The sequence below is a fragment of the Podarcis vaucheri genome, assembly GCF_965113315.1.
Source record: "Podarcis vaucheri genome assembly, chromosome: 1".
NCBI lineage: Eukaryota > Metazoa > Chordata > Lepidosauria > Squamata > Lacertidae > Podarcis > Podarcis vaucheri.
This window is the reverse complement of record NC_138759.1, coordinates 127,574,671-127,590,738: the sequence shown is the minus strand read 5'-3', so window position 1 is coordinate 127,590,738 and position 16,068 is coordinate 127,574,671. Positions and strand designations below refer to the sequence as shown.

The following is a 16,068-nucleotide window of genomic DNA, read 5'->3' as shown; positions in this document are numbered from 1 at the left end:
GTGAAAAGTGCTTTTAAGCTTGCTGGTCAAGACCCACTGGGCACACCGACTCTGGAAAGCTCTGGGATGTTCTCATGAGATCTTGAGGAGCAATGCAAGTTCCCCGCGTGGTCTCATGCGAGCATTCGTAGCCTTCCAGAGCCAGCGTTCCGAGAGGGCCTTACCCCGCAAGGAAGTCAGAGAGCTTAAAAGCTCATTTTGTGCCAGGTAATCCTGAGTGGACCTGGTGCAAAATGACCTTTTAAGCTCTCTGCCTTGCTGGAGGAGTGGCGCAGCTCCAAGGATTCGCTTTGATTTTCATGTGTACATGAAACCCTTGGAACCAAACCCTGAATATAGTGAGGGACTGCTGTATAAAGTATTGCACTGTGGTGTTTGCGAATGATTGTCTTTTCTTTGTTACCTGTTTCTAATATGATTTTATATATAGATATATAATTGACTCTCCAATTAGGTGTGTATTTGGTAGTATAATAATAGCAGTAATTCATGGTAGGAGAGTAGAAAAACAGAAAAAGAGTAGGCTTTGGATAGGAAGAGAAGCAACCGTCATTCGTATACCAGCGAAGGGCAGGTAGCATTAAGAAACAACGGACGGTCTTTGTTTTCTTTTGAGGCTTTCTTTGTGTTTCATGCTATCCCGTTTGGCGCTGCTATCCCGTTTGGCGCTGCTACCCCGTTTGGAGCCACTATCCCGTTTGGCGCTGCTATCCCGTCTGCCGCTTTCCCGTCTGCCGCTATCGGGTCTGATGCTATCCTCCCTCCTGACGCTGTCGCTTCTGACGCTGTGGCGTGTTGACCGCCTCCTGTCCTTGTCCTGTAGTAGTAATAATAGTAGTAGTAGTAGTAATAATAATAATAATAGTAATAATAATAATAATAATAATAATAATAATAATAATAATAATAGTAATAATAATAATAATAATAGTAATAATAATAATAATAGTAAATAATAATAATAATAATAATAATAATAATAATAATAATAATAATAATAATTTATACCTCATCCATCTGGCTGGGTTTCCTCAACCACTCTGAAGCTTGGAGAGCGAGAGGGGTCAGTGCGCACCGACCCCTCTCGCTATCCAGGCTTCAGGAACACATCCACAGCCTAGGCAGCCCTGAAAGCAGAGCGCCCGGTGCTTCGGGAACACATCTGCAGCGTGGGGAGTCCTGCAGGATAGCAGCCTGCCGCCCGGCGGATGGGGCACCCTGAAGCAGAGCACCCCTCGCGCCGGGCAGACATCGGCCAGCCCCACAAGCTCGGGGGACAGCAGGGAGGTGCAGCACCGCCATCCCGCTGTTCCTCGACCTGGTTCGGTTTCCCCGACCTGCTTTTGGGGGTAAATAAAGGGGGGGGAAATTCCCTTTATTTCCCCCCCAAAAAAACTAGGTGCGTCCTATGGGACGGAGCGTCCTATGGGACGGAAAATACGGTACCTGTGACGTCCGCCGGACCTGCACCTGAACCTTCACCTTCTTGGCCATTGATGACATGAACGTCTTGTTTTCCAGAAAGGTCTTGCCGTTGGTTTCTGGGATCACCTTGAAGATGTAAATGAAGCTGAACATGCAGAGAGGCCAGAAGAGGAGGAAGGTGTAGGAACCAATCCGTGTCTAGAAAGGAATGTTGAAGTAAGAAAATGAGAGGGGTGGGGGTGGGAAGGGAGATGGGCATAACCACAATATATAACAGGCATCTGGTTGGCCACTGTGAGATGAGGGTGCTAGATGGGCCATTGGCCTGATCCAACAGAGGTCTTCTTATAATCTTATGTTTACGTGGTGGTGATGATGATTATGATGATGATAATCAGGGGAACCAACTTGGGCTCCTGATTATGGGTGCCCAGCGTGCATGAAGTCATGATGTCTTTTTTTATATATTGTGATGGGATGATTAGCTGCTTGTGCGTAAAATCGTGGTCCCTCAGAGTTTGTGCAACTCCACAAACCTCTGTGTGTGACAGAGCTCCTCAAACATGTCTGCCCTAGTCACTTCCAGATTCCGACAGTGGCTGTTTTCGGAAGCGCTTCCAGCATAGAAGTTCCTTAACGGAAACACGTCTTCTGGACTCACGACGTGACAGCTTCCGGCGAGGAATGGGTCTCCCTATGGGAGCTTCTGACACCTCCCCGCTGTTCTCGCTGGACGTGTCCCTGAGCCCTCCCTCTTCCCTGCTAGTTCCTGCTTTAGCTGCTGCGTCTCTCTCCGCATTCATGAGCCCTTCCTCCAGAGACCCATCTCTCCCCCTGCTGGTCCCTGCTTTCGCTGCTGACTCCCTCCCAGCCTCTGTGAGCCCTTCCACCACCTGTTCCTCCGATGGCAGTTCCCTGACATATATATAATTTTTTTATTAGTTTTACAGTTTTTTATAAACAATACAAACAAATAAAAAGACAAACAAACATGTATAATTTCATATCCTTTTTTTCATAAACCTCACTTCTCGGACTCCCCCAAACCTCCCCTTTCTGCATCCCAAATTTAAAATTATTTCAGCAAATCCTAAATTTAATCTTATAAAATATATTCCTTCATTATTCTTTTCTTTAACTTAATCTTTTATCGCTGTAATCTCCTTATCTTTCTAAAAAACCTCAACATTTTAGCATTCAACAATTTTGTAATATTTCTTAAGATAGATTTTATATTTCCTCCAATCTTCTTCCGCCGTCTCTTTCTCCTGATCACGGATTCTGCCAGTCATTTCAGCCAATGTCATATAGTCCATCACCTTCATCTGCCATTCTTCCAGAGTGGGTAAATCTTGTGTCTTCCAATACTTTGCGATGAGTATTCTTGCTGCTGTTGTAGCATACATAAAGAATGTTCTATCTTTCTTTGGCACCAATTGGCCGGCAATGCCCAAGAGAAAGGCCTCTGGTTTCTTAGGGAAAGTACATTTAAGTACCTTTTTCATTTCATTATATATCATTTTCCAGAAAGCCTTAATCTTCGGGCACGTCCACCAAAGGTGATAAAAGGTACCTTCAGTTTCTTTACATTTCCAACACTTATTGTCAGGCAAATGGTAAATTTTTGCTAGCTTGACTGGGGTCATGTACCACCTATAGATCATTTTCATAATATTTTCCTTTAAGGCATTACATGCCGTAAATTTTATACCGGTGTTCCACAACCATTCCCAGTCAGCAAACATAATGTTGTGACCAATGTCCTGTGCCCACTTAATCATAGCTGATTTAACTGTTTCATCTTGTGTATTCCATTTCAGCAGCAAGTTATACATTCTTGACAAATTCTTAGTATTGGGTTCTAACAGTTCAGTTTCTAATTTTGATTTCTCCACCTGGAAGCCAATTTTCCTGTCTTGTTTATAAACCTCCATTATTTGATAATAATGGAGCCAGTCTCGTACTTTGGATTTCAATTTCTCATGACTCTGTAACTTCAATTTATTTCCATCTTGTTCCAAAATTTCCCAATACTTTGGCCATTCGGTTTCCATATTAAGTTTTTTCAACGCTTTAGCCTCCAAAGGTGACAACCATCTAGGGGTTTTGTTTTCCAACAGATCTTTATATCTTATCCAAACATTATATAATGCTTTTCTAACAATATGATTTTTAAAGGCCCTATGCACCTTAATTTTGTCATACCATAGATATGCATGCCAACCAAATGCATTATTAAAACCTTCTAAATCCAAGATATCTGTATTCTCGAGGAGCATCCACTCTTTCAACCAGCAAAACGCTGCTGATTCATAGTACAATTTTAAGTCCGGCAGGGCAAATCCCCCTCTTTCCTTTGCATCCGTTAGTATTTTAAATTTTATTCTGGGCTTTTTGCCCTGCCAGACAAATTTCGAAATGTCCTTCTGCCACCTCTTGAAACAGTCCATCTTGTCAAGAATTTGCAATGTTTGGAACAAAAATAACATTCTAGGCAATACATTCATCTTAATAACTGCAATTCGGCCTAACATTGACAGTTTCAAATTTGACCATATTTCTAGATCTTTTTTAACTTCTAACCAACATTTCTCATAGTTGTCTTTATACAAGTTCAAATTCTTAGATGTCAAATGAACCCCTAGGTATTTCACCTTCTTAACCACTGTCAAACCTGTTTCATTCTGGAACTTCTCCCTCTCCATGACTGTTAAATTTTTTCCCAAAACCTTAGTCTTTTGTTTATTCAGTTTAAATCCGGCCACTTGACCAAATTCTTGAATTAATTCCAACACCCTTTTTGTACTAGTGTCTGGCTCTTGTAAAGTAAGTACTAAGTCATCTGCAAAGGCCCTTAACTTATAATGTTTAGCTCCGACCTGTACCCCTTTAACCTGCTGGTCATCTCTAATCATGTTTAGCAACACCTCCAGAACAGAAATAAAGAGTAATGGGGAAATTGGGCACCCCTGTCGTGTTCCTTTTTCTATTTTGAATTCTTCAGTTATCACATTATTTACAATCAACTTAGCTTTTTGTTCAGAATATATAGCACCCATACCATTCTCAAATCCTTGGCCTACCCCCATCCCATGAAGATTCTTTTTCATAAAACTCCAAGAAATATTGTCAAAGTCATGATGTCAGGTCGTAACGTGACCTCATGACGTCATGCAGCCTCGCTCCCCGGCCTCGGAAACTGGTTTGCGGTGGTAATCAGGTTCCGAGACCTTGGAAAGCCCCCTGAGTCCAACTTCCGGTGAGGAGCGGATAGGACTCATCAACCTGGGAAGGCAACCCATCTAGGAGAAGGAAAACTGTTATCCTAAACCAGGGGTAGTAGGCAACCTAAGGCCCAGGGGCCAGATCCAGCCCAATCGCCTTCTCAATCCGGCCCACGGGCGGTCCAGGAATCAGCACGTTTTTACATGAGTAGAATGTGTCCTTTTATTTAAAATGCATCTCTGGTTTATATGTGGGGCCCGCCTGGTGTTTTTACATGAGTAGAATGTGTCCTTTTATTTAAAATGCATCTCTGGTTTATATGTGGGTCCTGCCTGGTGTTTTTACATGAGTAGAATGTGTGCTTTTATTTAAAATGCATCTCTGGGTTATTTGTGGGGCATAGGAATTCGTTCATCCCCCCCCAAAAAAAAATATAGTCCGGCCCCTCACAAGGTCTGAGGGATGGTGGACCAACCCACGGCTGAAAAAGGTTGCTGACCCCTGTCCTAAACCTCTGCAGCCTTGTGGGATATCTTCAGGAGAAGAAAAGGCTAAGGAGAAAACCCTACACAAATCTAGAGTGGAGTCCCTAAGATGGTTGGGTGGTGCCTTGTATGCCTCCTTCTGTCAACTCCTTCAGCCAAGCTGGTGCCCGGCGTATTACTTTCCTTTCCTTTGGACTACATCATCGAGGCTGATGATGTCAAGTGTCTTGACTTCTTGGCAGCTCAGGAGCTCCACACACTCTACCCAGGCTTACACCCCAGAGAGGTCACTTTGGTGCTACTAATGCAGCGGTTTGACTTCACCCCCACTCCATTTGTCTCCCGAGATGCCAGCAACAAAAAAATATACAGATAGTCCTACTCAAAGTAGACCCATTGAGGTGAATGGACATGGCTAACTACTAAAGTCCATTAATTTCGGCAGCTCTCCCTGGAGTAGGACTTATTTCAGCAACATCTTGCGGGCCAGTATTTCCCCACCCCTGATACACAGCCAGTGGGGTGGAGTGGTTATAGTGTCGAACCAGGAGCTGGGAGAGACCAGGGTTTAAATCTCCACTGCTCCATGGGGCTCACTGGGCAACTTTAGGCCAGTCATGAACCCTCAGCCTAAGTACCTTGCAGGGTTTTTGTGAGGATGAAATGGAAAGGTGCAGGGGAGACCCAGGCAAGCCGCCTGGAGCTTCTGGGAGGATAGGTGGGATATAAATGCAATATATAGGTAAGAAATATTATGTCCACCTCCAGGTAGTTTCATTAAAAAAATCCGACATCATTTGTAGTTTCTGGAAGATGTGCAGACTCTGGTTTGACGAGCCTACAAGGGAAGAGCTTCAGCAACACCTGGAAGGCCAAAAGCTCCTCACCTGGGTGAGTTAGATGGACCAATGGTCTGACTCAGTGGAAGGCGTCTTCCTGTGCTCCCGAACCAGTTCAGACCACCCCCTCTTCTCTTCCAAACAACTCACCTCTATCTGAATGAATATCATCCCCATAATGAAGTGCAGGAACCAGTGCACAAAGCCCCCGAGCATGAAGGCTATGGAGCGGGATGGCTGGAGGAACAGCTCCAGTATGATCACGTTGGGTATGGGACCTGGGCGGGGAAGAAAGGATTCGAGGCTGTTTTTCATGGACTTGCTCATTCATCCATAGCGATTCGAACGGAACTGGTGCAGTTAAAGAGCTCTTGCGTGCCTAGTTCAAAACTTGGCTGGATCTACACTGACCTTTTAAGCATTATTAGAACGATATATAGTTCTAAAACGTCACAGGGCATACTGGTAATATATAGAATTATTATTATTATTATTATTATTATTATTATTATTATTATTAGTTTTGTTTTCTACATGGGTACCATTTTTTCTTCTTTTTATGACTAATCTTACTCTGTGCACTTGTAATTATGTACTCTTTGTTTTTCAATAAATATTTTTTTTTAAAAAAACACTTAAACAGAAATAAAACAAGCGGCCCACCCTTTTTGCCTCTTTGAAGGAACTCTCTAGGTCACCTGAGTCCTTACCTGGCCCAAGGATGTGCCCAAAGATCAAGATGAGGAAAAAGACTGAAGTGACGTATGTCATCCATGGCATGTTTTCCTGTGGGAGAAAGTTGAGCGTTCTTCAGACATGTATGAATGAGAGTGCCTGGCACACCTTACATGAAAGCAGGAGGGAGGAGCACTTCTCAGACTGAGGGCCTTCCGAACCACAATTCAGTGGCGGGTGGGACAGAGGCAAAAGTGGGTGGACAAGGGCTTCTAGAGTTGGAGGGGTCCTCCCCAGGTCATCTAGTTCAACCCCTTGCAATGCAGGAATCACAATTAAAGAAGCCTTGACTGGTGGCCATCCAACATTTAAAAGCCTCCCCAAAAGGAGAGCCCACCACCTTCCGAGAGAAAATCTGTTCTCCTGTCGAGCAGCTCTTAGTGTCAGAAAGTACCGGTACTTCCAAATGTTTCATCGGAATATCCCTTTCCCGGTAAGCTGGTTTCGCTCACATTCACACGTCTCTCTAAACTCCATCGAGACAAGCAAGAGGCACGATCAGGGTTCAAGGATACGTTCCGGACAGGCAAAAAACCCTCCTGGTTAAAGCACAGCCAGAGAGTGGTGTGGCCTGGTGAGAGCGGGTGTGGCCTAGCGAGTGTTCTGAGGGCCAGGCAAAGAGACCCAGAGGGCCACATTTGCGCCCCTTCCCCAGCCTGAGTGACCCCACCCCTGGATTAAGATACAGGCAACTCGGCATTTATGTGGGGGTTACGTTCCAAGGCACTTGCAGCAGAGCATCGAGGGCTGGGAATGCAGAGGCATCATAGACCAAGAAATCAGCCATCGACATCCTTACCTGTGAAAAAAAAAGCCCCGGGGTCACAATTTCAGCAAAAACCTGAAATTCTCCAGTTCACTCAAAAATGGTGACAAACTCTCGCAAATTCTCCCCTGAAAGGTTTGGCGGTGGAAACATAAGGCTTTTTATCATAGGAAATGAAATCAGCTCTCGAAGACAAAAACTTAGGGGGGGAAAATTTCTAAGCCCCGGGGTCACAATTTCAGCAAAAATCTGAAATTCTCCAATTCTCTCAGAAATGGTGCCAAACTGTAGCAAATTCTCCCCTGAAAGGTTTGGCGGTGGAAACAGAAGCCTTTTTATCATAGGCCAATAAAACAGCCCTTCGAAGACAAAACATGTGGGAAATTTTTTTTCTAATCCCCGGGGTCACAATTTCAGCAAAAATCTGAAATTATCCAGTTCACTCAAAAATGGTGCCAAACTGTTGCAAATTCTCCTCTGAAAGGTTTGGCGGTGGAAACAGAAGCCTTTTTGTCATAGGAAATGAGGTCAGCCCTCGAAGACAAAACCTGTGGGAAAAATTTTTTCTAAGCCCCGGGGTCACAATTTCAGCAAAAAACTGAAATTCTCCAATTCACTCAAAAATGGTGCCAAATTGTTGCACATTCTCCCCTGAAAGGTTTGGCGGTGGAAACAGAAGCCTTTTTATCATAGGCCAAGAAATCAGCCCTCGAAGACAAAGCCTGAGGAAAAATTTTTTTCTAAGCCCAGGGGTCACAATTTCAGCAAAAATCTGAAATTCTCCATTTCTCTCAAAAATGGTGCCAAACTGTTGCAAATTCTCCCCTGAAAGTTTTAGCGGTGGAAACAGAAGCCTTTTTGTCCTCGAAAATGAAATCAGCCCTTGAAGACAAAACCTGTGAAACAATTTTTTTCTAAGCCCCGGGGTCACAATTTCAGCAAAAAACTGAAATTCTCCAATTCGCTCAAAAATGGTGCCAAACAGTTGCAAATTCTCCCCTGAAAGGTTTGGTGGTGGAAAAAGAAGGCTTTTTATCATAGGCCAAGAAATCAGCCATCGACAACCTTACCTGTGAAAAAAAAAATTTCTAAGCCCCGGGGTCACAATTTCAGCAAAAATCTGAAATTCTCCAGTTCACTAAAAAATGGTGCCAAACTCTTGCAAATTCTCCCCTGAAAGGTTTGGCGGTGGAAACATAAGGCTTTTTATCATAGGAAATGAAATCAGCCCTTGAAGACAAAACCTGTGAAAAAAATTTTTTCTAAGCCCCGGGGTCACAATTTCAGCAAAAATTTGAAATTCTCCAATTCTCTCAAAAAAAGGTGCCAAACTGTAGCAAATTCTCCCCTGAAAGGTTTGGCGGTGGAAACAGAAGGTTTTTTATCATACGAAATGAAATCAGCCCTCAAAGACAAAACCAGTGGAATTTTTTTTTTCTAAGCCCCAGGGTCAGAATTTCAGCAAAAATCTGAAATTCTCCAGTTCACTCAAAAATGGTGCCAAACTGTTGCAAATTCTCCCCTGAAAGGTTTGGAGGTGGAAACAGAAGGCCTTTTATCATAGGAAATGAAATCAGCCCTCGACAACTTTACCTGTGGAAAAAAATTTTTCTAAGCCCCAGGGTCAGAATTTCAGCAAAAATCTTAAATTCTCCAATTCACTCAAAAATGGTGCCAAACTGTTGCAAATTCTCCACTGAAAGGTTTGGCGGGGGAAACGGAAGCCTTTTTGTCATAGGAAATGAAATCAGCCCTCGAAGACAAAGCCTGTTGAAAATTTTTTTTCTAAGCCCCGGGGTCACAATTTCAGCAAAAATCTGAAATTCTCCATTTCTCTCAAAAATGGTGCCAAACTGTTGCAAATTCTCCCCTGAAAGGTTTCACGGTGGAAACAGAAGCCTTTTTATCATAGGAAATGAAATCAGCCCTCGAAGACAAAACCTGTGGAAAAAATTTTTTCTAAGCCCCGGGGTCACAATTTCAGCAAAAATCTGAAATTCTCCAATTCTCTAAAAAAAATGGTGCCAAACTGTTGGAAATTCTCCCCTGAAAGGTTTGGCGGTGGAAACAGAAGCCTTTTTGTCATAGGAAATGAAATCATCCCTCGAAGAAAAAAACCTGTGAAAAATTTTTTTTCTAAGCCCCGGGGTCACAATTTCAGCAAAAATCTGAAATTTTCCAATTCTCTCAAAAATGGGGCCAAACTGTAGCAAATTCTCCCCTGAAAGTTTGGCGGTGGAATCAGAACGCATTTTATTATGGGAAATGATATCAGCCCTCGACAACTTTACCTGTGGAAAAATTTTTTTCTAAGCCCCAGGGTCAGAATTTCAGCAAAAATCTGAAATTCTCCAATTCTCTAAAAAAATGGTGCCAAACTGTTGCAAATTTTCCCCTGAAAGGTTTGGTAGTGGAAGCAGAAGCCTTTTTATCATAGGAAATGAAATCAGCCCTCGAAGACAAAACCTGTGGGGAAAAAAATTTCTAAGCCCCGGGGTCACAATTTCAGCAAAAATCTGAAATTCTCCAATTCTCTCAGAAAATGGTGCCAAACTGTTGCAAATTCTCCCCTAAAAGGTTTGGCGGTGGAAACAGAAGGTTTTTTATCATACGAAATGAAATCAGCCCTGAAAGACAAAACCTGTGGAAATTTTTTTTTCTAAGCCCCAGGGTCAGAATTTCAGCAAAAATCTGAAATTCTCCAGTTCACTCAAAAATGGTGCCAAAATGTTGCAAATTCTCTCCTGAAAGGTTTGAAGGTGGAAACAGAAGGCCCTTTATCATAGGAAATGAAAGCAGCCCTCGACAACTTTACCTGTGGAAAAATTTTTTTCTAAGCCCAAGGGTCAGAATTTCAGCAAAAATCTTAAATTCTCCAATTCACTCAAAAATGGTGCCAAACTGTTGCAAATTCTGCCCTGAAAGGCTTGGCGGTGGAAACAGAAGCCTTTTTGTCATAGGAAATGAGATCAGCGCGCGAAGACAAAAGCTGTGGGGAAAAAAAATTTCTAAGCCCCGGGGTCACAATTTCAGAAAAAAACTAAAATTCTCCAATTCACTCAAAAATGGTGCCAAATTGTTGCAAATTCTCCCCTGAAAGGTTTCGCGGTGGAAACAGAAGGCTTTTTATCATATGCCAAGAAATCAGCCCTCGACAACTTTACCTGTGGGGAAAAAAAAGATTTCTAAGCCCTGGAGTCACAATTTCAGCAAAAATCTGATATTCTCCAATTCTCTCAAAAATGGTGCCAAAGTGTTGCACATTCTCCCCTGAAAGGTTTGGCGGTGGAAACAGAAGCCTTTTTGTCATAGGAAATGAAATCAGCCCTCGAAGACAAAACCTGTGAAAAATTTTTTTTCTAAGCCCCGGGGTCACAATTTCAGCAAAAATCTGAAATTCTCCAATTCACTCAAAAATCGTGCCAAATTGTTGGAAATTCTCCCCTGAAAGGTTTGACGGTGGAAACAGAAGCCTTTTTATCATAGGCCAATAAATCAGCCCTCGAAGACAAAACCTGTGGGAAAATCTTTTTCTAAGCCCCGGGGTCACAATTTCAGCAAAGATCTGAAATTCTCCAGTTCACTCAAAAATGGTGCCAAACTGCTGCAAATTCTCCCCTGAAAGGTTTTACGGTGGAAACAGAAGCCTTTTTATCATAGGAAATGAAATCAGCCCTTGACAAATTTACCTGTAAAAAAAAAATTTCTAAGCCCCCGGGGTCACAATTTCAGCAAAAATCTGAAATTCTCCAATTCACTCAAAAACGGTGCCAAACTGTTGCAAATTCTCCCCTGAAAGGTTTGAGGGTGGAAACAGAAGGCTTTTTCCTATAGGAAATGAAATAAGCCCTCGAAGACAAAACCTGTGGAAAAAAAAATTTCTAACCCCCGGGGTCACAATTTCAGCAAAAATCTGAAATTCTCCAATTCACACAAAAATGGTGCCAAACTGTTGCAAATTCTCCCCTGAAAGGTTTGGCGGTGGAAACAGAAGCCTTTTTGTCATAGGAAATGAAATCATCCCTCGAAGACAAAACCTGTGAAAAAATTTTTTTCTAAGCCCCAGGGTCAGAATTTCAGCAAAAATCTGAAATTTTCCCATTCTCTAAAAAAATGGTGCCAAACTGTTGCAAATTATCCCATGAAAGGTTTGGCGGTGGAAACAGAAGGCTTTTTACCATAGGAAATGAAATCAGCCCTCGAAGACAAAACCTGTGGGAAAATTTTTTTCTAAGCCCCGGGGTCACAATTTCAGCAGAAATCTGAAATTCTCCAATTCACTCAAAAATGGAGTCAAACTGTTGCAAATTCTACCCTGAAAGGTTTGGCGGTGGAAACAGAAGCCTTTTTGTCATAGGAAATGAGATCAGCCCTCGAAGACAAAACCTGGAAAAAAAAAAATTCTAAGCCCCAGGGTCACAATTTCAACAAAAAACTGAAATTCTCCTATTCACTCAAAAATGGTGCCAAACAATTGCAAATTCTCCCCTGAAAGGTTTGGCGGTGGAAACAGAAGGCTTTTTATCATAGGCCAAGAAATCAGCCCTCGACAACTTTACCTGTGAAAAAAAAAAATTCTAAGCCCCGGAGTCACAATTTCAGCAAAAATCTGAAATTCTCCAGTTCACTCAAAAATGGTGCCAAACTGTTGCAAATTCTCCACTGAAATCTTTGGCGGTGGAAACAGAAGCCTTTTTATCATAGGCCAATAAATCAACCCTCGAAGACAAAACTTGTGAGAAAATTTTTTTCTAAGCCCCGGGGTCACAATTTCAGCAAAAATCTGAAATTCTCCAGTTCACTCAAAAATGGTGCCAAACTGCTGCAAATTCTTTCCTGAAAGGTTTGGCAGTTGAAACAGAAGCCTTTTTGTCATAGGAAATGATATCAGCCCTCGAAGAAAAAACCTGTGGGGAAAAAATTTTCTAACTCCAGGGGTCACAATTTCAGCAAAAATCTGAAATTCTCCATTTCACTCAAAAATGGTGCCAAACTGTTGCAAATTCTCCCCTGAAAGGTTTGGCGGTGGAAACAGAAGCCTTTTTGTCATAGGAAATGAAATCAGCCCTCAAAGACAAAACCTGTGAAAAAATCTTTTTCTAATCCCCGGGGTCACAATTTCAGCAAAAATCTGAAATTCTCAAATTCTCTCAAAAATGGTGCCAAACTGTAGCAAATTCTCCCCTGAAAGGTTTGGCCTTGGAAACAGAAGCCTTTTTGTCATAGCAAATTTTCAGTGAACTGTAGAATTTCAGATTTTTGCTGAAATTGTCCCGGGGTCACAATTTCAGCAAAAATCTGAAATTCTCCAATTCTCTCAAAAATGGTGCCAAACTGTTGCAAATTCTCTCCTGAAAGGTTTGGCGGTGGAAACAGAAGCCTTTTTGTCATAGGAAATGAAATCAGCCCTCGAAGACAAAACCTGTGAAAAAAATTTTTTCTATGCCCCGGGGTCACAATTTCAGCAAAATTCTGAAATTCTCCAATTCTCTCAAAAAATGGTGCAGTTTTTTTTCCCCCAGAGGTTAAATTGGCTGAAATTGTGACCCCGGGGCTTAGAAATTTTCTTTCTCACAGGTTTTGTCTTCGAGGGCTGCTTTTATTTCCTATGACAAAAAGGCTTCTGTTTCCACTGTCAAACCATTCAGGGGAGAATTTGCAACAGTTTGGCACCACTTTTGAGAAAATTGGAGAATTTCAAATTTTTGCTAAAATTGTGTTCCCGGGGCTTAGAAATTTTTTCCCCACAGGTTTTGTCTTCGAGGGCTGATTTCTTTGCCTATGATAAAAGGCCTTCTTTTTCCACTGCCAAACCTTTCAGGGGAGAATTTGCAACAGTTTGGCACAATTTTTGAGAGAATTGGAGAATTTCGGATTTTTGCTGAAATTGTGAGCCCGGGGCTTAGAATTTTTTTTTCCACAGGTAAAGTTGTCGAGGGCTGATTTCTTGGCCTATGATAAAAAGCCTTCTGTTTCCACCGCCAAACCTTTCAGGAGAGAATTTGCAACCGTTTGGCACCATTTTTGAGAGAATTGGAGAATTTCGGATTTTTGCTGAAATTGTGAGCCCGGGGCTTAGAAATTTTTTTTTTACAGGTTTTGTCTTAGAGGGCTGATTTCATTTCCTGTGACAAAAAGGCTTCTGTTTCCACCACCAAACCTTTCAGGGGAGAATTTGCAACAGTTTGGCACCATATTTGAGTGAATTGGAGAATTTCAGATTTTTGATGAAATTATGACCCCAGGGCCTAGAAAAATTTTTTTCCACAGGTTTTTTCTTCGCGGGCTGATTTCTGGGCCTATGATAAAAAGCCTTCTGTTTCCACCGCCAAACCTTTCAGGGGAGAAATTTCAACAGTTTGGCACCACTTTTGAGAAAATTGGAGAATTTCATTTTTTTGCTGAAATTGTGTCCCCAGGGCTTTGAATTTCCCCCCCCCACAGGTTTTGTCTGAGAGGGCTGATTTCATATCCTATAAGAAAAAGCCGTCTGTTTCCACCGCCAAACCTTTCAGGGGAGAAATTTCAACAGTTTGGCACCACTTTTGAGAAAATTGGAGAATTTCAATTTTTTGCTGAAATTGTGTCCCCAGGGCTTCGAATTTTTTCCCCCACAGGTTTTGTCTTCGAGCGCTGATTTCTTCGCCTATGATAAACAGCCTTATGTTTCCACCGCCAAACCTTTCAGGGGAGAATTTGCAACAGTTTGGCCCCATTTTTGAGAGAATTGGAGAATTTCAGATTTTTGCTGAAATTGTGACCCCGGGGCTTAGAATTTTTTTTTTCACAGGTAAAGATGTCGAGGGCTGATTTCTTGGCCTATGATAAAAAGCCTTCTGTTTCCAACGCCAAACCTTTCAGGGGAGAATTTGCAACAGTCTGGCACCGTTTTTGAGTGAACTGGAGAATTTCAGATTTTTGCTGAAATTGTGACCCTGGGGGTTACAAATTTTTTTCCACAGGTTTTGTCTTCAAGGGCTGATTTTATTTCCTATGATAAAAGCCTTATGTTTCCACCGACAAATCTTTCAGGGGAGAATTTGCAACAGTTTGGCACCATTTTTTGAGGGAATTGGAGAATTTCAGATTTTTGCTGAAATAGTGACCCCGGGGCTTAGAATTTTTTTTTTTCACAGGTAAAGTTGTCGAGGGCTGATTTCATTTCCTACGATAAAAAGGCTTCTGTTTCCACCGCCAAACCTTTCAGGGAAGAATTTGCAAGAGTTTGGCACCATTTTTTTTAGAGAATTGGAGAATTTCAGTTTTTTGCTGAAATTGTGTCCCCAGGGCTTTGAATTTCCCCCCCCACAGGTTTTGTCTTCGAGCGCTGATTTCTTCGCCTATGATAAAAAGCCTTATGTTTCCACCGCCAAATCTTTCAGGGGAGAATTTGCAACAGTTTGTCCCCATTTTTGAGAGAATTGGAGAATTTCAGATTTTTGCTGAAATTGTGACCCCGGGGCTTAGAATTTTTTTTTTCACAGGTAAAGATGTTGAGGGCTGATTTCTTGGCCTATGATAAAAAGCCTTTGTTTCCACCGCCAAACCTTTCAGGAGAGAATTTGCAACAGTTTGTCCCCATTTTTGAGAGAATTGGAGAATTTCAGATTTTTGCTGAAATTTTGACCATGGGGCTCAGAAAAACTTTTTTCCACAGGTTTTGTCTACGAGGGCCGATTACATTTCCTATGACAAAAAGGCTTCTGTTTCCACCGCCAAACCTTTCAGGGGAGAATTTGCAACAGTTTGGCACCATTTTTTGAGAGAATTGGAGAATTTCAGACTTTTGCTGAAATTGTGAACCCGGGGCTTAGAATTTTTTTTTTCCACAGGTCAAGTTGTCGAGGGCTGATTTCTTGGCCTATGATAAAAAGCCTTCTGTTTCCACCGGAAACCTTTCAGGGGAAAATTTGCAACAGTTTGGCACCGTTTTTGAGTGAACTGGAGAATTTCAGATTTTTTCTGAAATTGTGACCCTGGGGGTTACAAATTTTTTTCCACAGGTTTTGTCTTCGAGCGCTGATTTCATTTCCTATGACTAAAAGGCTTCTGTTTCCACCGCCAAACCTTTCAGGGGAGAATTTGCAACAGTTTGGCACCATTTCTGAGTGAATTGGAGAATTTCAGATTTTTGCTGAAATTGTGACCCCGGGACTTAGAAATTTTTTTTTCCCCACAGGTTAAGTTGTCGAGGGCTGATTTCTTGGCCTATGATAAAAACCCTTCTGTTTCCACCACCAATCCTTTCAGGGGAGAATTTGCAACAGTTTGGCACCATTTCTGAGAGAATTGGAGAATTTCATTTTTTTGCTGAAATTGTGTCCCCAGGGCTTTGAATTTCCCCCCCCCACAGGTTTTGTCTGAGAGGGCTGATTTCATATCCTATAAGAAAAAGCCGTCTGTTTCCACCGCCAAACCTTTCAGGGGAGAAATTTCAACAGTTTGGCACCACTTTTGAGAAAATTGGAGAATTTCAATTTTTTGCTGAAATTGTGTCCCCAGGGCTTCGAATTTTTTCCCCCACAGGTTTTGTCTTCGAGCGCTGATTTCTTCGCCTATGATAAACAGCCTTATGTTTCCACCGCCAAACCTT

At 42.2% G+C, this 16,068-nt stretch overlaps 1 protein-coding gene across 1 annotated transcript; it reads right to left on the bottom strand.

Moving 5' to 3' along the window:
- Positions 1-580: 580 nt before the first annotated feature.
- Positions 581-7,010, bottom strand: LOC309528473 (solute carrier family 2, facilitated glucose transporter member 5-like; the record flags this gene model as incomplete). The annotated part of the gene is made up of 4 exons (XM_082215917.1): positions 6,685-7,010; positions 6,125-6,252; positions 1,447-1,623; positions 581-817 (listed from the first exon to the last, which is right to left on the bottom strand). The coding sequence occupies exons 1-4, from the start codon at positions 6,752-6,754 to the stop codon at positions 581-583; spliced, it is 612 nt and encodes a 203-aa protein (XP_082072043.1). The 5' UTR covers positions 6,755-7,010.
- Positions 7,011-16,068: the final 9,058 nt, after the last annotated feature.